The 24,022-nt window shown below is 43.9% G+C and overlaps 1 protein-coding gene across 4 annotated transcripts in view; it reads right to left on the bottom strand.

Moving 5' to 3' along the window:
* Positions 1–6,643: 6,643 nt before the first annotated feature.
* Positions 6,644–24,022, bottom strand: part of dlc1 (DLC1 Rho GTPase activating protein) — an 80,546-nt gene continuing 63,167 nt past the window's right edge. For all 4 annotated transcript variants that reach the window (XM_035167053.2, XM_035167052.2, XM_035167054.2 and 1 more), the window contains 12 exons: positions 23,212–23,293; positions 22,034–22,097; positions 17,519–19,191; positions 16,550–16,729; positions 14,699–14,858; positions 13,502–13,709; positions 12,695–12,911; positions 11,776–11,890; positions 10,243–10,458; positions 9,208–9,425; positions 8,924–9,097; positions 6,644–8,809 (listed from right to left, as the gene is read on the bottom strand). In XM_035167053.2, coding sequence (XP_035022944.2) covers positions 8,710–8,809; positions 8,924–9,097; positions 9,208–9,425; positions 10,243–10,458; positions 11,776–11,890; positions 12,695–12,911; positions 13,502–13,709; positions 14,699–14,858; positions 16,550–16,729; positions 17,519–19,191; positions 22,034–22,097; positions 23,212–23,293 — 3,407 coding nt within the window. In that variant the 3' untranslated portion in view covers positions 6,644–8,709. The remainder of the gene's footprint in view (positions 8,810–8,923; positions 9,098–9,207; positions 9,426–10,242; positions 10,459–11,775; positions 11,891–12,694; positions 12,912–13,501; positions 13,710–14,698; positions 14,859–16,549; positions 16,730–17,518; positions 19,192–22,033; positions 22,098–23,211; positions 23,294–24,022) is intronic.

Genomic DNA, 24,022 nt, shown 5'->3' on the forward strand with positions numbered 1-24,022 from the left:
CTCGGTCATGTGAGCAGCAGAGTCGCGCTGTGATTGGTCCGAGCGGCTCGGTTACAAAACCTGCGCTGCAAAGTTTCATAACTACGGAAAGGACGTAGTGAAGTTGACTTTCCAGAGAATCAGGCCTCTCCTGATTTAACCCTGAGTGGACTGACTGGAATATAAAACAATGCAATGAAACAAAACCACATTATACAACTCAATGTGTGATTTAATAATATATATATATATATATATATGTACAAAAACCTACATGGGAAACTCACCCTCATAACAGGTTGTGTAATGGGATTTTCTGTCACCTTCTACATTGTTGTTTTACCTACTTGACTTCAACCTGTCTGTGTGAAACATGTCGTACGATTTACTGCCAGAAAACAGTGCAATCTCAGCTAGCATACAGATGCAGCGTATCTGGCCTTCTTGTGGGACGGACAAAATGGATGGGAGCCTTAAAGGTCCAGTGTGTAAGACTTAGGTGAAAGGGATCTATTGGCAGAAACTGAATATAAAATAATCCTAGTGATGTTTTCACTAGTGTTTAATCATCTAAATTGTAAAAATTATAGTTTTCTTTACCCTAGAATGGGCCCTTTATATTTAAATACTTTATATATTTTTATACATTACATTTCAGCTAAATGAAATGTAATGTAATGTAATATTTACATCAGCAGCGGGTAATCTAGTGGTGAAGTTGCATGTTGCAGCTGAATACCCCTCACCTCACCCTCCCCTTCCAAACATGGAAGAGAACCAGTGGTAGTTGTCATAGAAACTCAAAAGGTGTTTAGTTTGTCCAGTCTGGGCTACTGTAGGGAAAACATGGCAGCCTCCGTAGAGAGGACCCGCTCCTGATGTAAATATAAAGTATTTAAATATAAAGGTCCCATTCTAGGGTAAAGTACAATTTAGATGAAACACACTGGTGGAAACATGACTAGGATTATTTTATATTCAACTTCTGCCAATAGACCCCTTTCCCCTAAATCTTACACACGGGAATGGGTGAATAGCAAAACTGTACTGTGAAGCACTTTGAGTGGTCAAGAACAGACAAACTTTATGTGTACACTATTTACAGAGCTTTATAAATTGAATGGATGAATCTGGAACTTTTCATCGGCCGGCTGGCAGTGTGCCACAGACCTCCAGCGAATCAGAATCGGTTTTCAAATCAAATTTGCTGTGGTGTGTTAATTGCAAGCTTAAATACAAAAATGGGTTAGGGTTGTATGTATAAACATTAGGAAGAGTCTTCATTCGTGTGCGTGTGATGTTGTTCCCTGATGAAAAACCCTGTTTCAAATTGTACTATCTAAGGTTGAATTCGTCAGAACCCGATGACATCATCCTCGTTCACTTGTTTATTAACCTTATAAATCAAGCTTCAATAAATGCCACAAAACATCTAGATTTCCCTCTGAGCTTCTTCCACAGCTCACAAGATTCCCACCACATAACCGAGTTTGCCCTTTTCCTTCTCTGTGATGAATATTAGGTCAACGACATTTTAACAGAAATTAATTTTGCTGTTTAGATCAGGACAGAACCTTGTGTTTTCAATTATGATCAGCTGAGAGGCACACAAAAGAGCTATTTATAAACTGAACCCTCCTCTTGCCTGTGTGGGAATATTCAAATACCTGCAGGTTAAAGGTCAATACTGACTGAGGTTAAGTCCAGCACATCCACCACCTTTTCAAAACCCTCAACTCAAGAGACACTTTCTGCACATCGGCTGTTACATGTTCCCCTGTGTGTCACCTCCCGCCTCTATCACCTGTCATCTCCTGAGGCCAAGCTGTTGCTAACGTTTTCAAATGATCCACCAGCAGGTCAAGGACATAAATGCATTAAAAATAAAATCTAATTTATAAAAGAAAATGTTTATTTTAGCTAAATTGTGCTTGTATTAAATAACCCTTGAATAAACAACAAATAAAACAGATCTTGTGATCTAAATAGCACTATTAGTATTATATAACAATAACCTAGATGAACAAGAGCCATCAAACTGTATTTATTGTCTGGTTTTAAGGAAAGACCTTAAGTTCTGTGCATCTTGAATGAAGTGTGAAATCTAAAAAATGGTGTTGTGACATCACACAGGACAAAAGTCCGACCACACATCTAAATACTAACAAGCTATGTTGTCCAGGATCTTTTCTGTAAACACATTGTAGATCTGATCTGTCAGATGGGTTTGGGCCTTCGTGAATATCTGGACAGAGACTTTATTCTGAAGTGGTTTTGGTGGAAAACCTTTGAACCGGTCAAATGGAATGTCATTTTGTGAAGTCACACCGAAAAAACTATCAGAGCAGGATTGTTGCTCATTCATCTTTTCATTGTTGTGTGAAGAGCAAGAGATATGAATAACACATCAGCATGAGGTTATGTGAGGCCAAACGGGGCGTGGCCACGAAGGAGTATTGTGGAGCGACGCCTCCCTCTAGTGGTCCATTAGAAGTATTACTCAAAAAAGACTAGGACACGAACACAGTGGAATTGAAAAGTACAATTCCTGAAAACGCCTCCTTTATGGCATCAAAATGAAATAACAGAAAAGAGAAGACATGACTGCGAAAATGTAGAAAATATAAATATAGTGATGTTACAGTTATGTATTTCTGTGTTTTATCCACAAAAACAAACAATAACAACGAGACAAAGAGAAACTTCAAAACTGAAATAAAATAAGTTAAATTATTCTCTCATTATGCTTAACTTTTTAAAAGTTTGTTTACTAAATCTGTCAAGACATTAATTTGGAAAATTCTTTATTATCAAAAAGTTAGTGGCACAGGACTATTTAAAAAACACATGAATGTGAATTTAAGGTAATGTTTTTGATGGCTTAGTAATATATACAGGGCAAGTCCAGTGTGGGCCCTAAGGGAAGGCCCTTAATGCTACCAGCCTCAGACACAGTGGGACTGAAAATAAGAAGAGTCATCCCGGCTTGGACATCGCCCAGATCAACAAGGTCTGCATCAGTTGGGAACCAGGGGAACCTGATAAGAAGTGGGCTACTGGAACAAGACATTTATGGACTATAGGGCGAGAGCATGGACTTGTTGGAATGCTACTGTACAACCCAAACTGGGAGAGTGGCTGCAGCAGATTCCAGATCTGTCCAGAAGGTGATTGGCTGCAATCTGCCATCTCTACAGGACCTGTTTGCCTCTAGGACCCTGAGGCGTGCAGGTAAGATTGTGGCCGATCCTTCCCACCCGGGTCACAAACTCTTTGAGGTACTTCCCTCCGGTCCATCAGGACCAAAACCTCACGCCACAAGACCAGCTTCTTCCCGGCTGCAGTTGGCCTTATCAACAAGGCCCGGGACCCCCACCTGACTTGGACTCTTATCCCGCCCCCACGCCTCAAGTCTGTGTTATATTAACACACATTCCATTGCAGTACATTGCACATTGCATATTGCACACTCACATTGCACTCCTGTTTTACATTTTGCATTTTACTTTTACTTTACTTTTTATATCTTTTATATCTTTTTATTTTATATTTGTTTTTTTTCTTACGTAAAGTACTTATTGTGTTTTTATGTTTTATGTTCATTGTGTGCACCTATATACCAAGGCAAATTCCAGGTAGGTGTAAACCTACTTGGCAATAAATACTTCTGATTCTGATTCTGATTCTGAAGAGAGCAGTCCTGGGAACAGATCAGATCCCTCAGGCGCAGAGACCTCTGGTCGAGGACCTGAACTTGAAAAGGGGAAACATAAGAATATTTAAACATATTTTTTTCAAAGGAGTGAAGATCCATTGAACTAAGGGGCTGCAGAATGCAGAGAAGTCTGATTTATAGAAGAGCAAACTAATCTTAATCCGTACAACCACTGGAGGGCAGAGTTGTACTGTGTAAGACTTTGTGACGTGCAGCAGGTTCAACGACCCTCCTGTTCGTTCTGAGACATTCCCACGAGGAATCAGCTGGATGTGCTCAGCGCCTTTAACAAGAACATTTCAGAATGATGACGGATGAATATCTTCAACCTGACTCAGAGAAGAGTCTCATGTCTCGACTGATGATGTAAAGCTTGACCATTACAATCATATTAGAAAGACACACTGTTCTCACTGTTCCCCTAAAAATTGTGTTTGGTCAAATGAGTGAAATTCCAGTTTATATACTCCAGCATGTTTATATACTGGTTTATTTCCACCACTGCTTACCTGCTTCAGTTAGTGGCCATGCTGATTGTGTCTATATTGATATGTATCCATTAATCTAATAAATCTAAAGTAAAGTAAATCTATTTCTCTTCCACATTCACAGTCCACATTAAACTACTGTGTCAGGACACCTGCTTTGTGGGATGTGATTGGAACCATGTGGGACACTGGTGGTGGTGCAGTATATTCACCTGCCTTGTGTTCTGGAGGACAGACCATATACAACCTTTACTTTACTTTACCACTGAAATATGTGCACATGCTCAGCAGTGATATGAAGTCAGTTGTAAATATCCTGTGACTAAATCCTCTTTCATCGTCCACATTGACGGTTAAAATACGATGTTATCACGACGACATATCGTTTCTGTTGCCACATCAGTGCCACGAGTGACCCATCGGAACACGCACACATGTGACCCACGGTTCCCCTCAGATATTTGCCAGGCCTGTGGGATTTCTCTTGAGCAAACATGACGACTCACTGATCCCGCCGGTGCAGATGCTGGTTAGAAAGTCAGTTTAAACTACATGATGTGATTCAATAAATATCTGTGATGATTGGGTTGGTTTGTGTGGTGTGACCTGTTCTCTGCATGTGGCAGGCTCCTAAGATTTGCAATGACGACCAATGGGCGTGTGCAAGTAGAAAAGTAGACTGCTTGCATTGTTACACATGTATATCGTCCCTTAATCTTGCAGTTTGTTAAAGGTAAAACTTTCCTTAGCACTGATTCTTTATCATCAACCTTCTCTCTTCACGCTTTGCATGTTTATTGTGAACGAGAAAGCGCAGAGGCAACTGTGGTGCGATTTGGATACGAGACACCTTCAGTATTAATACAAATTTTATAATAGACTATAAAAGACCACAAAATCTCCTCTGCAGATGAACCAGGTAGGATGAACACAACGTTTTGTAACTTCATTCTGCACAATGGACTGTTAATAAAAAGCTCCGCACACGACCTCCAGCACACAAACAATTAAAAAGTGGCAGTATATTGTAGAACTGTTTGAGGAGGACTCACTAATGACAAGGAGTAATTCTGAAGTAGCTCCAGAGCACTAACACAGGCCAAGAGATCGGCCCATTCCACACGGGCAGGTTTAGAACGACCAGTGCACTGTCTTATTTCAATACCAAGAATAAATTCAATATTTATCAGTAATGTTCTCTGGTTGAGGAGGAGAGTAGTACCTCGAAGTATAAACATTTTATATAAAATCGGACCTGCTCTGTTCTGTACACACACGTGCAAGGCCTTCGCTCACGTTTGCGTTATTTATCAATGTGGGAAACGTTGTGCGCTTGATTCTCAAACAACAGAGCAGGAATGCGGCGGTTGCGGACTGTTGGGCGGCCTTATCGGGCCCTGCTTAATCTCTCAGAGGTGTTTGCATTCCAAGCACAAACACATACACACGTACAGTACATACAAAAAAAACATAGCAGTGTTTGAAGTGATCTCACACACACAGACACACAAACACAGGAGAGGAAAAACAGAAAGCAGGAGAGAAATAGCATATAGTGACAGATCTATATAAGGTCAATGTCAAGTTTAAAGGCAGATACACACATACTGTATGTATATGGTCACATATATGGTGTGTGTGTGTGTGTGTGTGTGTGTGTGTGAGAGGCTCTGGTTAATCTCCAGCTCCTCACTCACACCCAAGTGCAGAGTACAGGAAGTCTCTCTGTACCACCAGGAGAAAGAGTGAGTGAATATTCCAGCACAAAATGTAAATGCGTGCGTCGTCTGATCTACGTCATCGCTTGTTCTCGAAGTCACAAGTGTCCTTGAGCTGCATAAACACGTTTATGGATCATAGTAATTCCTCTGTTTGGATAAAAGCAAAGCTGGAACAAAACAAGTACAGCATGTGACACCTCGGTACAGTGCGTGCACGTGAACGAGGTTTTTCCTGTAGGTACCCTCTCTTGCTTTGGCAGGCAATTAAAACAATACAGGGGTACATCAGCCCCCCACTCTGACCCTTGGACCCCTCTGAATTTGCCACCCCCCCTCCCTCGCTGACACCACCAGCTGTGGCACAACACACTGCAGTGTCTCCTGCTATATGTAACTGTTATGTAAGAAATGAGACAAGGAGTGAGATCACCCTCCGCCAGGCCAGTTGATACCCGCCTGCGTGCAGCTCATGCCTTTCTGCCCCGATCACGGCTTTATCGCCATGGAATGACGGCAGGAGCGAGGTGGATGGAGGCGGTGAGGCAGGGGGGGGCGTGAGGAGGGGGGAATCCAGAGTGAGTCTGAGCTCTGGATGTGAGAAGGTGTAAGCGCTCGGAATAAACTGTAGTGTAAACAAACGACCAGTGAGATTACAGAGGGATTTAAAGAGCAGAACCAGAACAACTTCTTTTTTTTGTTGCGTGGTCCCACGGTTACATAACTCTCGCGACACACAGTTATTATTTTAATATATTTAATAGTGCACTTTGATTAACCTGTACAGAAATAATATTAATAAAAAAGATAAAACATTTGTTCATTTCTGTAACACGACAGCTTAACATTTACAATAAAATAAAATAAAATGATACAAAACAAACATATATCTGAGGTATAAATATATTTGTTTTAAATTAACTGTCATTGTCATGCGTTATTATTTGGCAGGGACACAGTTAGGAAACATTTACAACAACAGAACGATGGCTTAGTGAATTAATCAGACGACTCCACGTGAGGAAAAGCGAGCCCTCAGAGTGAAGCGTGAACGTTAGGAGTGAAGGTCAACTTTGTCGTGAGGACCCCACATCTCTTACTTCCTTTTTTAAAAAAAACACTGACAGTACAGAGAAAGAAGCATTAACACAGATATTTTTCCTTCCTTTGAAATCACACAAACATTCAATCTGCCCTCTTCTTTACAGTAAAACCTGTAAAATCTCCACCTTTATAAAAGGACCTTTTTTTTTCCTGTTTACTTCTCGTCTTCTCGCATTGGGCTAACCAGAGGTTCCTGTTGCAGTTCTCTGTCCTCGTGTACATCAAAAGTACTCGTGAAATGAATATTTGACAAGTGGTGTTCAGACGACAACAAACATCGAAAACTGTGAAATGTGCTGTGCTTTTAAAAAAGAAACATCTAACACTTAAATTTGGTCCATTAAGTCTGTTGATCCTAGCTTTTAGTTTGTGTGAGTGATTCTGCAAAAATGAAACTTTTCCTCTCTCTTACACTGAGGCTCTGTCACAAACTCTTACCTATGGGCTCTTGATGTTGTTGTAACATCATTGAACGATTACCTCCACCAATGAGGTTATGTTTTCACCCCTGCCCCTTTGTTTGTGGGTTGGTTTGTATATTTGTGAGCACAATTATGCAAAAACTACTGTACGGATTTCCAGGAAACTCTGCAGTATGGGGTCAAGATATAAAGCATTGCATTTTGTTTTGGATCCAGATCAGGGGCTGGATCCAGGAACGTTGCAAGTCATATTCACTGATAAACCATCATTTATGGATATTGATGAAAATTAAGGGATTGATCTATATATGTGTGTGTAATTTTGTGCTTGATTAAATTAAAGTGGACTGTTTGGCCCTGGCAGAGGTTTGTGCTCTTCTTTTTGCGCCATGCGGCTTTCACATCAAATTAACAACACAATCAGACTAACTGAGTTAAATATCTTATTGAGGGAACGACTGTTTCCATATTAATAAATGAACCTTTTTTCTTCGATCACTTCTTTCCTTTTGGTGAGCCAGCCACCGCCCTCATCTGTCCCTGCTGCGACACAAAGCCACTCTGTGCTATCGGCCACCTGTTACCTCACCATATCCTGCCTATTGTCTCCACTCAGTCTGCATATTACCAGCACATTCGCATCTTTCTTCACCCATAGATTCATCAGTCAACTGAACATAATATTGTCTGCTATTCCCACTGTGCTTTACTGTGACAGGGAACGTGAAAGAGGTAACACAAGACAGACACCGACTGTGGACACAATACTGTATGTACACATTATGCTGCGACTGGAAACCAGTGCAAAGAATATGTTTTTTTTTTAAAATCACGTTAATTTGCACGCACACACACACACACACACTCACACTGAATCCCCCCTGGCTTCTCAGAAGCAATAGCACCCTTTGGATAAAAGTTTGAACCTCGCATTCCTTTCATCAGCGGCATCAAATCCTTTGGCCCGGATAAATGTTTGTGTGACATGAGTCCTCTTGGCAGCTGAGCTCTAGGCTGACAGCGCCAATCAAACAGTTCAAAACTTTAGCATCGTCTGCTGTGACATGATCAGAGCAAAAAAACAAAAAAACATCCTTCACTCAAGGATCCAGGGTTTGTCCTTTACATGTGAGTATAAAGAGGTTCGGACCCCGTCTCCCTCTCTGCTAGAACGGGTGGAATGAGTCACACCGAGTCCCAGTAGGATCCAAATTATGGTCCAACAGGCCAAGGTTAAAAAAAGGCTGTTGAGGCAGTAGTTGCCCAAACTGCACACTGCTCTCTCATTTGTCCATGGGCGCCGTCAAAGAGTCACGTATCCGCACCACTTCAGCAGCACACAAGTGTCCATACAGTTTATTGTACCACTCTGGAAAACGACCCCTGAAGAGAAAAGAAAAAGGGGAAAGTTAGATCAATGTGTCATCAACATAACCATAAAAATAGGGCTTAATAAATTCCCAAATTTTGTTTTACTACTGTTAATCTTCCACTAACCTGCAGTCGATTCTGGAAATATGCGTGAGTCTGGATTTGTTGGTTCCGCTGGGCTCGATGAAGTACCGTGAGGTGAGGACATTGGCCCGGATGCCAACAACAGGCGCCCCCTCATGGTCCACAGATGTACACACAAGTGCACACGCTCCCTTTGGTAGGTCTGTTACCCACGTTCTGGTAGAAAGAGCAGAGAACGGTTCATTTAAAAACAAGACATGAATCAGAGCAGAGATACGGACAAGGCGAGTATTGGGTACAGGCGGAGAGGAGGAGGAGGAACATACCTGAGCACCACGTGGTCTCTGGTGGGATGTGGAGCCATGGTGTTCTTGACGTACTGGTAGACCTCTGTCTTCTCGTCCAGGGTCTCCACCACTCGACTCTCGAGCAGATCCTCGTCCCAGTGGCCCTGTTCCCGCAGCACCCGCGTGAGCACCTCCTCCGGACTTGCGGGCACCTCCACGGTCACCTTCCACAGCCGCAATGGAAACCCATCATGCACCTGGAAGAAGAGATGAGGCTCGGTTAATAGACTGTGATTAGTTTACAGGGAGAACGAAACAGAATGGAAGTGTAGTAAAACCAAACCAAAAGTCATTTGATTCAATAGGATGAATGTGTTGATTTTGAATTATAACAACATACTTATTTGAGTACAATGCTTTTAACCTATTGCCATTTTCCGTTTCAGTTCATGTGCTAAACTGTCTTGTGCAAGCGTTGGGAAACTTCCTGTTGGGCATCTAATCTCATCAGTCATATTCACAGAAATTAGATATCAGAATCATGCTATAATTTGAATGCAGAACAGTCAGACTGTGTTTCAAAACCTCTCTATGCCCTTTGGCCAAGTCAGCTGCTTCATTCTTCTGTCAGATGATAAAGTACACATTCACTCTCTTTGCCTTGTGACTCTCAAACTGGAGGGCAGATAACCTCCCAGACCAGACACAGGAAATGTAGGCCTGGGATAATAGTGAGGTTGCGTATGGATGTGTGTGTGTGTGTCTCTGTGTAAGTCTATGTCAGGCTGATGTCATTCTGGGATGGAGTCCAGTACCGGGATGGGAATGAGAGGCCAAGGGCCAGGCCAGTTTCACACGGACGTGTTTCTGAACAGGAAACCCTAACTGCTGGTTTTCCACTAGATATTTAGAGAAACAGGAGCGAGAGAGAGAGGGAGAGGCGAACACGAAGGAGAGCGAAGGAGAGGACAGGAAACAGCCGAAAAGAGAGTGTGTGCTTCACGACAGCTTGTTTACACACTAATGACAGATTGATGATCGGATTTTCCCCTGAAGACTAAAAGCTGTGCGTACCTTTCTGTAGGCCAGCTCGGCGTGTTCAGGCGTGGAGCAGCTGTCGTAACCTCTGAACTTGTCCTTGGCCTCTTTGAGGAGGGCATCCAGGCCGTCTCGCAGGTACCCCCTGCAGCTGCCCTGCCCAGCCTCTTCGCTGGCAAGATCCTCCAGGCGTCGAGGCAGCAGCGCCTGCTCCACGTAGGAGTTCCTGCAGCGATTCATCTCGTCTGGGATCTGTGGGAAAAAGGAGAGGGAGGAAGATAACGATCAGAAAAATTTGTCATCATTACTTTGCCATTATGTGGAGGGAGGCCATTAGCAGATTAAGTACATGATGGACAGTTTGATTTAGTTCTATTGTCTCGTTTATGAGACCGTAAGCACCGGTGAGAATTCAATATAAGTTGTTTTCAAATTGTACTTGGTTAATTTCTGTCTACATAATATTTCCAGGTGCGGGGCGCCAGCCAAATTGATGTGAATGGGGGTCCTGAAAGTTTTTGGCAACCACAGGACCTGAAGCAGCTCTCTGCGCCCCGGACACTCCCACTTTTATTTACAGCCAATAGGCTAGGATTAAAACATTTTTAATCTAATGTGATAGGTCGACCATCGACGCCGTCTCAGGTGGTCAACAAGTTACAAGTTCTTTTGAGGAAAACTGCATCAGATTAATACATCAATTACACAGATTGATGCCTAAAGCAAAGGATTCCTGTTTTAAAACATGTCTGTGGGCGATGATTACATTTTCTTTCCTAATAATAAAAACTTGGAGGAAAACTATTTGAAAAGGAAACAAACAACCGATTTTCCTCTCCTCGTTTGCCAAACTCATTTTCAATCTCTTCGTCTTATTTGCAGCTGGAAACTTTGGGGTTCAATTGAATCCTGACAGTATCACTGTCTGAGAAAATGATTGTCATTACATAAGAAATAGTTGGTTCACATTGAAGTTGATTACATTTCATCGGTCAGCTTCCATTTATAAAGCTCCACAAGCAAATAAAAATCTAATCAGAGGGAATAACTGAGTTTCCTTTTGGTCTGACTTGACAATAAGGAATAACAGGAAGCCAGGAAGCTCTCACACAATCTAATAACGTTTTGAACAGTAATCACACAGTGTGCAGCCTTTCAGAAATTACTATTGCATGTCAGAGAAAACGGAACTGAGCAGAGAGCCCCTCAGGTTGAATGGCATTGATTGAATTAGTTATAGTGTAGTTTGCTGATTATTTCCTGTTTATCCCATCAAGTGCTCTCCTTGAGGACACATTTAACCACTGGAGGAGATGGATTCATGGGTTTGTGACTTCTGAGGCACTGTGCTGTATTTCTATGTTTCTGCACAACATGAAGTTAAGTCCTGTTCTGTCCACGGAGGTGACGATTAATCTTTCAGCAATAACAACTTATTCTGCTGAAATCTGTATCAACAAACCCACTGATCTCATTTGCTTTTACATTTCAAGCTCACTTTAACCTTCAATGTGAGGACTTTGCTGCGTCAGAATACACATTCCATTCCTTTGCTTTTTATCCACTAACCCGGAAGAGTTTCCTGCACTCCTGGATCATGTGTGCCAGGCCGTGCGTGGCGGCCAGGTTCTCGTTTAGGTCTCTCTGGTCCGGCTTTCCCAGCATTTGCTTCCGGTTCATCACCCTTCGCCCAGAGAGGAGGGAAAGAAGATTAGCAGGCGAATCCATCATAGAGACAGTGGGTGGAAGAAAAAGCCAATTGGGGTTGAGGATGAAAGAAAAGGTGTTTTGCACTGTGCACCTGATGAACCCTGCTCCTGCTGCGCCAAAGGTGGAACAATACACATTTCTTAATTAGCTAAAGATGTTTATGTAACCTCTCTATTTTTCTTCTGTCTCTCCCCCTTCCTCTCTTCATGCACTTTGTTCTCTTCCTTTTCTTCTCTGTCTTATATTTACAGTATCCTGCTCTTTTGTTTCTTTGGAGCGGCTCTTTCCTGTTTTCAGAATGTACAGTATATCACATGTTATGTAAGCTGCTAACACGGTAACTGTGTCAGTGAAGGTATCGAAAACAAAGTAACTCGAATGGCACTCAGTAGAGGGCATACTCCCACCAAGGCCCAACAGTCCCCATAAATTCAATTAAATAAAAGCTGCACCAAATTTCACACACTCATAGATTTCTGATTTCAGTTCAGATTCCTTTCAGTGCCTGAATTATTCCCCCGGGCAATAAGTGAAAATGTCAGAACACGCCCTCATCTCGCAATATTAAGGAAAGTGAAAATAAATCCTGGATCTGCCAACAAAATGTAATGAGTTCTTCCCTGACCCTCTCCCTACACTACGTTTTGTGGAAATCTGTTAAGTTGATTTGTGTGATCTTGCTTTGAAACAAATGGACAGGGGTGAAAACGTAACCTCCTTGGCGGAGGTAATAATATGAAATCGAGCTGGTTACAGCGGCGCACAGTCTGACACTCACCTTGGCGAGGAGCTCTCCTTGCGGCGCAGGGTGTTGAGGTGGAAGAGGGACGGCGCCAGACAAACAGCCAGGTTGGTGGGAGTCATCTGGTTCTCGGACACGCTGGCTGTCACGTCGCTCAGCAGACATAGCAGAGTCCGGAGCGCCTCGCGGTTCTCGTCAGGCAGCAACAGCACGGCGGCGCGAGCTGCTTGCAGACGGAGCTCTTTGGGCATGTCTGCAGAGGAGAAATGAAGGATGTTAGAATATTTAATATGGAAAAAAGAGTAATTACAGCTGTCATGCTACATCATATCATCAGCTTTAGGGTCCGCTGGTTAAATCGGGAATGAGTTTGAGTATGGTCTCCCCTCACCTGCCAGGAATGAGTTATTATAGGATCTTTGTCAAACTAAGAGCGTTATATAAGCCTACGTGTGTGTGTGTGTGTGTGTGTGTGTGTGTGTGTGTGTGTGTGCATGTGAAATGCATGCTTCATACTTCATGCACAGGCCTGGTTTTTGTTTTACCTTATATAAACAGTTACGGGTGCAGCTATATTACAATCATCATATACCAGAACCCGTGAGTGTGCCCATGCAGGCAGTGAGTCACAGAGTGATGAGCCAATAACAGGGTTTATACATCCCATCATACCACAGGTATTTCCTGCACTCATCTTGTTTGTTTTCTTTTTACTGTTTCACAAATTCTTGCTCCATGACAGTGAAGCATCTGCAGCTCGAAAACAATACACCCAGATCTATCCCTGAGCACAGTCCTCTTACAGATGTGGCTGTTTGTACTTTTCAGTGTCTGGATTCTTACACTGATAGATCTGGAGGAAGGTCTCCGACAGTTTGCTCGTGAGCAGGGGCTCTGGCAAATCTCTGAAGTACTGTTTCAGCATGTCTGCAACATCGTAAGCCGACTGGCCCTCGTAGCTGACTCCTCCCCCGTCGGCTCCACTCGCCTCGTTCATTTGGCGCAGAGCTTGGATTCGAGATTTGACCCCCGATTTCCTGAAAAGACCCACCTGGACAAAGAGAGACAAGGACAAAGACGAGTTACATCACAAATACATAAAAAGACGCTTTAAGTGGGCTATGAATTTTAATTTCCTTATCAGTCTCTGTTGTAACAAGAATCTTTGATCTCATCACTAGGGGATATAAAATTAGATTCATGTGCCCGTCTTCTAAAGCTGCAGGTTGTTATCGCCGAAAAATAACAGTCTGGTCTTATCCCCAAATCCTGTGCTTACAGTCAATATGGTTACATCACAACAGATCGTGTTGACTGTTTTTATGAGAAGCTCCCATGACACCCAGTGAGCATTATTGTGCTGAACGTTGAGTGGGACCTCATCAGTGGCCTTTTAAGGCTCTATGAAAGGGCACTGTTAGGGAGGGAAAGAGAAAAAGGTCACTGGCTTGTTCCGCCTGAATATTTTCCATGAGCTTTCACCACTTCCAAACAGAGGCGCCTTGTCCTGCCTCGAAATGAACACCATCGCTCTCTCTACTGTTTTGCCCTCCATTAATAGATATTTTCTGCTCGTTCCCCCTTTTCGCTCCCTTGCAAATATACACACACGCCGTGAGATAAATCTTTCGCACCGTCTGTGGATTAAACAGACAGACACAGGTGACCTAACAGCTGCACACTTTGACTCTCCACAGGCCTCCATACTTCAGCTTATGTGTGACAGCGAGGAGAGAAAAGGGGGAAAAGCCCGAAACCGTATACACACACTGACTAACTGCACCATCTTATGTAAAAAAAAAAAGTCCAATCGTTGATGAATATTTGGCTGATTGCAGATATCCTAAAATACAGATGTTATGTAACAGGGGCACCTTGAAGAAAAGATTCTTTCTGTTGAACTGTGGAAATTGAAAACGGTGCTTTCAGCTAAATTACAGGCTGGCAGGCATTTTGACATTATGTACACATGCAATTAAAGTATAAGCAGAGGTTTATGTGTACATGAGTCCAAATGCGTGCATCTGATTTGAGTCTTACCTGATCCAGGCACTGGCTGCGCAAATAGCGCATGGCCTGCTGGATCCCCTGAGGGAGGGGCTGGCCTGTCCGCTGGACGATGACTTGCAGTGGCACACCAAACACATTCCTGTCTTTGTAGTCGCGCACCTTGATCCGCTTCATAAACTTTGGCACAGCCCTACAACAAACACACACATACACAAGTATCTCATTAATATATGCAATACAGGATATTGACATGGGTCTTGATGTGTAAATTGAATTGATTGAATACTGATTATTGATGTGGATCAATAAGACAAAGAAGTGATGCAGGCTTTGAATGGTACAATAAGGGAGAATTTGATTTGAGTCAGTAAACACTCATTTAAACTTTTGACTCACAACCTCAGACATGTTTCAAATACAGTAGTTGTTAGTTCAGATGTCAAAACGTCTGTGGCACAAATTACAGTACATCTAGTCTGACTGTGTGTGTGTGTAAGTGTGTGTTTTATGAAACCAGGCGGCTGCAGAAGCCTGTCTCCAGGTTTATGAGAGGGGGTGGATAAACAGGGGGAGAGGAGAGTAGAGGAGGGGTGGGATGCATGTTTGGCTGTCGAAAGGGGCGGATCCCACCGCTTTACACATCCGCACCAAGTGTCTGCCTCACTATTTGTCACCCTGTGTGTGTGTGTGTGTGTGGGGATGCGCACGTCGGGTGCGAGTAAACAGCAAGTCTATTACCACAAACCCAGAGTTGAAACATGCAACTCGGACTGTTTCACAGGAATGCACCCACAGATTTATGGCTGTGGTTCTATGTGCATGGGTGCGAGTGTGTTTAGCAGAGAGACGCTATGTGCGACGCCGGACAAGCTCGTCTTTGTGAGAGCCGTTCACAAGACTCACACAGCTTCTCAGAACCACAGTTTGGGAAAAATGGAAAAGGAGCGTATTATGATCCCGGAATTCTGATTATGTGTGGGCCTCCAGCGGCCAACAAGTGGCCTCTGTATTTCAATCAACCACAGCCTGTTATAAGTTAGAACAAATTCTATTCCTGTCTTGAGACGACCTTAGGTAGAAATGATCAGATTTTTGACTTTTTCTCGTCTGACATTTTAAAACGCTGTACAAATTCAGATTCGGGGTCACTGTTTTTTCACAAACTGTTTAACACTGACATTTTAAATGAAGAATGTCCTGTTATATGGTTGCAAGGATATTTGCTCTGCTTTTTGTTCTGGGCTTCTCTATTAAATGACCTATATAAGGGAATTTTAGCCAGTATTTGAGTAAAAAATGCAGGAATCCAGATAAAAAGCGAAAGTAGAAATGTCTGGAGTAAATACAAAATCTCTAAAACAGATACAGAAACAAATAGGATATTGTTGGTCATTACATAATGACGAGCATCATATAAATATGAGGTGAGACTAATACTAAATAAGTGGTAGAGAGACGATATTGGTGAGGTGATAATTGCTGAGAGCAGATCTTTCCAGCCTCCAGCTCTTGTAACGCAATGCGTGTGAACGGCCATTATTGCCCCGTTGAGAAAAAGACAATGTACGCCCCTTCCCAGCAATTACTGGGCTGAGAAAAGAATGTGAAACCCAACCTCTGTGGACAGCCTTCACCACACTATACAACAACCTGCAGATGGAAGGGATTGGGAGAGCGGTGGCATGGAGGGGTAGTAATTGGCTTACTGAATGGATAAATTCAAGGGCATCAAGGGCATCACTTATGAGGAACAATTGGCGAAGCGCAAAATGTATTTTACATTAAAAACAATCTTGAAAATCAGTGTATGTGCAAAGAAATCTCAGAACATAGTGTTTATTTCCCTTATATAAGCCTTCCATTTTCCTCCGGTCCACTCACCAGCTGAAGCCGTGTTTGTTTGTCGGGGTATGTTTCTCCAGCAGAGCGGTGAGCTGCAGCAGGGAGAGCTTCTGGAGCAGGTTCATCTGTAACACAGACTGGCAGCTAATCTGGAGCTGGGCGGAGGCCAGACTGGGCCGATGGGAGTTCTGGAAGCTCGGCCAGCGGAGTTTCTGAGGCCTGGAGATCGAAGAGAGAGAAGGAGATCGCACAAATTGAGACTTGAAGAAGAGGAATGTTGATCGAAGAAGAGCAGTGTAACTCCTGGGATCTGCATCATCAGCTTAACTGTACACATAAATTCAGAGAATAACACATGGCCAGACAAAGTATTTGTAGTTGTATGTGCCAAGAGATCAGTTTAGGGATTAGAGGGATTTATGTACACATCAATCAAGAGATTGTCTAAAAGACTAAAAACCCACACACCCCCCGTGAATGTAATTCGGTCTGTGGATTCCTGAAGGAACAGAAACAGTTCCCGTGGAGACTAAGCGGCATTCCAGAGTACTTCAGCAACATTACGTAAGGAAAGACATCTCAGCGTGTCCCCCTGTTTATCCTTTGCTGTCACTTTCTATGGAAAACGCCTCTTGTTGGTATTTCTATTGTTTTGTAGAGCTTTTAGTGCACGAAGGTGAAGTTTGGCAGGAACTTTAACAGACAGACGGAGAGCAGCTGTCTGGGTGACTCTCTCGTAAAGAATCAGTTAATCTAGATAACAGAGCTAGGTACAAAAGTTTTGATTGGATCTACTTTCAACAAAAGAAATAGTTCCTATGACACAAATTTAATATTATTTTGCAATGCTATGAGCACCATGTTTAAAACTGTGGAATGCCCCAGGCAAAAGTTGCAGAGAGTAATAAAATAAACCAGAACAACGTGCATTGGTGGATACTATCAGATTTATGTGATAAAATGTTATTTTGAGCAAACTGCCTTGATTACTAAAAAATCTTCACTGACCTGCTGCTTCGAGTTAGAGATGCTCCAACACCAGAATCTCTTCTTTCTCTCATCCCCTCCTCTCCATCGCCCAGCGGGTTTCCTGTGCTGTCTTGGTCGCTTCCGTTCTCCGTCTCTTCCAGTCGGTTTTGCAAAGGAGAAGACGGGCATGGGGAGGCAGAGTCTAGTGCTGAGTCCGAGTCTCCTTCCTCCTCTTCATCTTCCTCCTCTTCCTCCTCTTCCCCGGCCCCAGCCTCTGACCAGGCGTTAAAGCGCTGCAGGCCGCTGGCATGTTGTAGCGCCTCCACCAGTTTCTGTTCATCCCCTTCTTCCTCCTCTCCCTCCTCCTCTCTCTCAGTGTAGGGAACGTTGTCGTAAAAACTGAGCCGGCTGTCGACAGAGCCCAAAGAGCCACGATGCTGGCGCCTACTTTGTCGTCCCCTGAGAACCACAGAGTTTCCATTATCATTCCCATTGTTATTGCGTGAACTCCCGTCTTGCAGGGCTTTGGGGAAAGTCCCAGGCTTGTGACCTTCTGGTAAGTAGAAGAAGATCATGCCCTCTTCCTCCTCCTCCTCCTCCTCTTCCTCCACTTGTCTGATATTTTCACGAACACTGCAGTTGTTCCTGCGGTTCTGCTCGTCAACCGTCATCCCATTGCTAGCTTGGCATGGGATGGGTGTGGTAGATTTGGATGGGGGTGTCGGCTGGCGATCTGAAGCTGGTTGGTGAATGCTGAATGGATCAAACCCCTCCAAATACATCCCTCCTCTCTTACTGGAGCCAGCTGCTGTGCTGTGGCTGCGAGCGCGAGTCACAGGGCTTGGCGTGCTCACTGCACTGCCACTGCTGGCTTCTGATTGGCTGCTCCCTGTACTCCCAGTGCTGCCGTTGCTGGTCTGAGTGGAGTAGGAGACAGAGCGATTCCGGTTAAGTGTCATCGTCTGAGTGGGACTGCGGTGATTGAGGTTCTGGTTGAGGTTGATACTGGAGATGTCCACACAGTTGAGCCTCCTCAACTTGTCATCATCTAGACCCTCTTTGATGACAGGGCCACTGATCTCAATCTTCCCTACACCGGTGCTCGCCTTCTTCTTCCTCTTGGATGAGGTGCCGCTGCGCAGGCGTAGACTCTCCATCCTCTTTAGGAAGCTCTTAGCTCGTGAGCGTGTGCTTTTGTCACTTCCTCCTCCTCTGTCGAGACTCCCTCCGAGTCCTCCCATCCCCGTTTTCATATCAAATGTGAAATTTCCCAGTGTCTCCAGGGGCGATGGGGGCAACCCATCAGACAAAGAGTCTTCATTGGCGCATCCTGACCCGCCTGTTCCTGATGAAGAGCACATGCTGGCTACAGAGCTGGCACGAGTGGCACCAGCAGGTACAGCCTCATTCACCGAGGTGGGGCCCTGGCCTTTCTCTTCTCCTCTTCCTCCACTCCCGCTACTGTGGATGGAGCCCACTTCAGGTTGCTCACTGAGGTCGGTCAGCACACTCTCCGAACTGTTGGCTTCACGTAGGGTGAGCTTGCCCTTCTGGGATACTTGGTCCATAGGGAATGATGGTGCCTGTGTGGCATCTGTGGACAGTGAGGAAAAAACCTCCAGCTCCTCCATGCGGGACCAGCGCTTGCTGTCCCTCTGGAAGGTCCAGCGACCACTGATGGCACACGGTTCGTCCTCATCAGAGTCCTCACTCTGGAAAAGGGAAAAGGAGGGGATAAAGAGGACGGAGAAAAAGAAATAGCAAGAAGAAGAGGAAAAAAGAAAGGAGAATATTATGCACTGCTATATTTTCCATTTATTTTCCCACATTCCTCACCTTGATCCAGGAAACTTTCTGGAGTTATGGAATAGTTTTAATTGTAAAATAACTGAATATGTTGATACGGAAATGGTTGTCAAATGCCTTCACAACCAAGGAACCGTTGCACAAGAAAACTTGAATAAGGACTTTTGTTTTGCATGACATGATTTTAAACTGGGGTTAAGTATACGACTTGATCGTGGCCAGTTCGTAAACACGTCTCAGTCACTTCCTGACAACAGAGACAACACATACAAAAAAACAAAAGAGCAAAGTAGCCACTACCGCGTCACATATAGCCCACATGCACCTTCCCAAAATGTACACACCTCCCCCAGTTTGGTTAATCTGTCTCAGGCCCTGGAGGGTGTTCAGGAAATTCCATTATGACCCCCATAGCTCTCGATGCAGCCGGCCAGACTGGGGTCACCCCCCCCCCACCACCACCCTGCCCACAGTCTTTAAACCCTATCTCTGTATGTATGTATGTATATATCCACACATTGAGTGTGAGGCATTGTCACTGATAGAGAGCTACAGTTAATCCATGATAGTGATATCCAACCTCTGTCTCAGACAGACACACACACAAACACACGTTTGTACTTCTATCTTAGTGAGGACACTCATTGACATAATGAATTCACTAGCCCCTTACCCTAACCTTAACCATCCAAACTAAATGCCTAACCCTAACCTAAACCTAATTCTAACCCTTATACTAAAACCCAGTCTTAACCCTCAAACAGCCCAAATGTGAGGACCGGTCAAAACGTCCTCACATTCCAAAAATGTCCTCACTCTGTAGGGTCTTAAAACGGTCCTCACGAAGATATAAGTACAGGAACACACACACTGGGCTGTTAGACTCCTGAAGAGGCTTCTTCACAGTTACTGAGAACTACAGCCCATAAAACCCGACCACAGGCCACATTTTGACCACCCCCTTCTCTCCACCTTTCTAAATCTCTGCCTACTACTAACAAAACTTTCTTCTATCTTTCAAAATACAAACTGAATTGAGAGAGGCTGTTGAGCAACCATCAGAGGACAGGAAATTAGCACTTTGAGTGAAGAATTCCGATTGAAAAAATGTTCAAATCCACAAAATCCATGTTCCACTCTTTGTGTGCCAAAGTTCCATTTCCACTGCTCAAATGCATCATTATTTATATGTTTTGTGGTGGAAAATGATGTAATTTCACAAAGAAGCAAACAGTGTGATCTAACCCTGCTACACACAGGGCTTTTGTTGAAGGCAAAGATTTAAAGAGGCCAATTGTATTTTGGTGACATTTTGGACACCAGTGTGGCTCTTTACTCCAGTTATGCCAGTTGGAATGTGAGATAACGATACTGTGCTTTTTTGTTGTTCATTGAGACGACTGACATTTATCAACTTATCTTATCCTCAAACCATCAAACCACCATTTAGCAATCACTGCAACGGTTTGAACGTCACAAGGAGTCTGCAGAATGAAAACTATTTATAATCACAATAAGACAGATAGAACCGAAAGAATGACAGACAGGGAAATTGAGATCTGAGAGAGAGGGAATGTTAAGACACGAGGAGATCAATGCATTCCTAAGCTGTCTAAGGGTGAAGGGGAGGGGTGATCGTGGCAAAAAATCTCTTTGACTGCTCTACTCTTCTCTGTTGACTCCTGAAATGAAAGGTGACACAGAGAGGGTCATCCTAATGAATACCACCACACACGGAACAAGGATGTGACTCTGTAGCGCTTCAGACAATTAAGGTTATTTGTGAGAAAAGGAGCATTTTTTTGCACAAAGTGACAGTGTATTAATGATAGACAGATTATTCAGTTGATCGATTAATGGGTCAATATCTGGCATTATGAGATAATCGATGTCAGCTTTTGCCTGCACTCATGGGGCAGATGAGCAAAAAATATGTACATTTAAGTGAAATATTTTTGAGTGCAGATCTATTTAACCGAAAGAAACTATTCACAGTTTTTTCTACTATTTTGTTTTGCATTCAGATGACTAATACATCAGCGTTAAGCAAATGTTGAATTAGGTTCTGCAATTTAGGGTAAATTTATGTATGTAAAAGATGTAAAAATAAGTACAACATAATATCTGCATTATACATTGGCCTTTGTGGCCTCTGCTCTCTAAATGTTGGCCACCGAAAAACCCAAATTGGTTGCTGACACAGGAGTGTATGTTCCAGTTTGCTTGAAACGTGTAAAACTGGAATATTCCAAGAATTATCTGTTTTTCAAGATGATAAACAGCTGGTTTCCTTATGAGAGAAATCTAAGAGTGTAATTTTTGAGGGAGTCAACTGCACACACTCACAAACCATGACGAACCTGATCAAAGATATAAGGTGGTTCATTCTGCAAAAGCGCTACAAACGCAGCTCACTAATTCCCTTTATGGTGAGCCACAAGTATGAGGAAGTATTTGAGAAAGAAGGGGAGCATGCCTCGAGTAGGGGGAGGTCCTAGTGAATGCAACCCCTTCATTTAGACATTAAAGCTATCCTCCTTCCCCCTAGGCTCCGCACAGCCCACTTGATATAGAAATAAACCCAACAGGTGCCTTCTCATTAAACTAGATGAGAGAAAACACAGGTTTGCCCTGTGGCCAGGAGTGAACTGACAGTTGAGGTGAGGAAATGCAATTGTGGTTAAGGAGACGTGCAAAAAGGGGCTTTTCAGGAAGGAGTGGAGGTCATGTGTATGCATGTGCACTTACTCGTTTTCGTTGTGGTGATATCTCCAGTCTCATCAGAGCACACTTGTTGAGGGTGTTCAGCCTCCTGTGCAAACACAAAAGCGGTTACATTTAAAACAGGCTTTAAAATAATCAAGCTCCCTGTTTTTCCTTGAAAAACAAACCTCTCATCGACAAGAGGATGTGGAATCGAAGAAAGGATGAAACAAGATGAGAAAGAGAAGAAGGGGAGGAGAGAGACAGAGGGGGAGTTTGGGTGCAGCCAGGCTGGCTAATGAGCTGCTGAAGGATAATCCTCACATGAGCGGGAAGAGAATGAGAGGGACGCGGAAAAGGAGAGCGAGAGCACGGAGAATTAAATCTGCCGGAGTGGCGACGAAAGCTTTGGGAGGGGGGCAGAAAGCTTATCCCCCCAGCCACCTGGAGAAGGGGAGCGAGGGTGGTGGTGGGGTCCACCCTCTGGAGAGCTGTTAGAGCAGATCATGTAACAATGGAGAGATGAAGGGATGGGAGCCGATGGGAGTGTTGGGGAAGTGGGGAGGGGGTGAGAGGCTGCCAAGAGAGGAGACACTGAGATGATAGCTTCCAGATGTATGGAGGGACACCTGCTGTGGTTTATTACTGAGAGTTGGAATTTGGTGATGGAGCCAACTCCATTAAGAAGCTATTAACATCCTCCTCACATGCTAATTATTATGGTGAAAGCACCAACTACAATGCAAATCCAGTCTTCTCCAGTGTTCCTTTACTTTTCTTGCCCTTAAACTCTTTTTCCTAAAACACCACACAAATAAAGCTCTGAAACCATTTACTCCCTAGTTGTGGTTATAGTCGAGCACTGCGTGACTGTAAGATCTCGTGGCGCAAAGTAGAACTGAGATATTGCGCTTGCAGGGATGATACAAGAGACTGTAATGACTGAGGTAAACCCTATCAGCCACAGAGAAAGAACAAAATAAAGAGAGACGGTATGGTCACAGAAAAGGAACAGATACAGCGCATGGCTCCAGGGTTCTTATCGTGTCATTCTTTTATCTCATCGCCAACTTCTCAAAAGTATGTGTCCTTTTGAAGTCGGGCCCTCATGGCTTCATTTGGAGGAAAACGAGATAGTGAAGAAAGGAAGGAGGGGGGAAGAATAGGAATGGGGGTGCATGAGAAAGAGAAAGTGCATTGTGAAAGGGTTTGGTGTGTCTCACCTGCAGAGAGCCTCAATCGCATCCCGATCGAGGAAGTCATGGTCTCTCGTGACAGAGGAGATGTCAATGGGGAACAGGGCATCTGAAAAGAAGAGAGAGAGAGAGAGAGTCAGACTAGCGTCGGCAGCCAGGGTGCTCAGATAGAACTTAAGATACAACCCCTATAGTCTCAAAAAACACCCACCCACCCACTCATACGCCCACCAGGACCTTCCGTCCCACCTATTGCCCCCCTCCATACAGCCGCGATGAAAAGCTAAAAGAGGAAGTAGCATCTTAGCCGACCAAACAAACACAGCTGCAGCTTTCAGAGCTGGCAGGCAGGGGGGATGTGGAGCACAGAGGGACAGAACAGGGGATTGATTGAAGAATGACAATAGGTGCTCCACCACCGCTCAGAGGTCCCACTTCCTTTTCTACTTCTCCTTCTTTCTCTCTAGTCCACCTCATTAACAGGATCACTTATTGACTGGGTCGCATTATTACTGAAGTGTCGCTTATCCTGTTAAGAGCCGTATTCTGGTGGAGAGATGGATGGACAGATACTACAATATTGTCAGGAATGTGATGGCCCAACCCAAAACAGGACTCTTCTTCATTTAAATCCTCGGGGGGACTTTGATGATAACGAAATGCTGCTCAGGGGAGACCAGCAACTTTACTCTACTGTACTGATTCAGGCCTATCAGTCTGCTTATCTTTAGTGGGGCAATAACGTTGACAGCAGAGACAATAGAGATTGTCCCACGGATACGAGGGAAGGAAAAATGTGTCATGCAATGGCACAAGTTCCTTCTCGATTGGAGACGGC

Source organism: Hippoglossus stenolepis, chromosome 2 (assembly GCF_022539355.2).
Source record: "Hippoglossus stenolepis isolate QCI-W04-F060 chromosome 2, HSTE1.2, whole genome shotgun sequence".
Lineage (NCBI taxonomy): Eukaryota > Metazoa > Chordata > Actinopteri > Pleuronectiformes > Pleuronectidae > Hippoglossus > Hippoglossus stenolepis.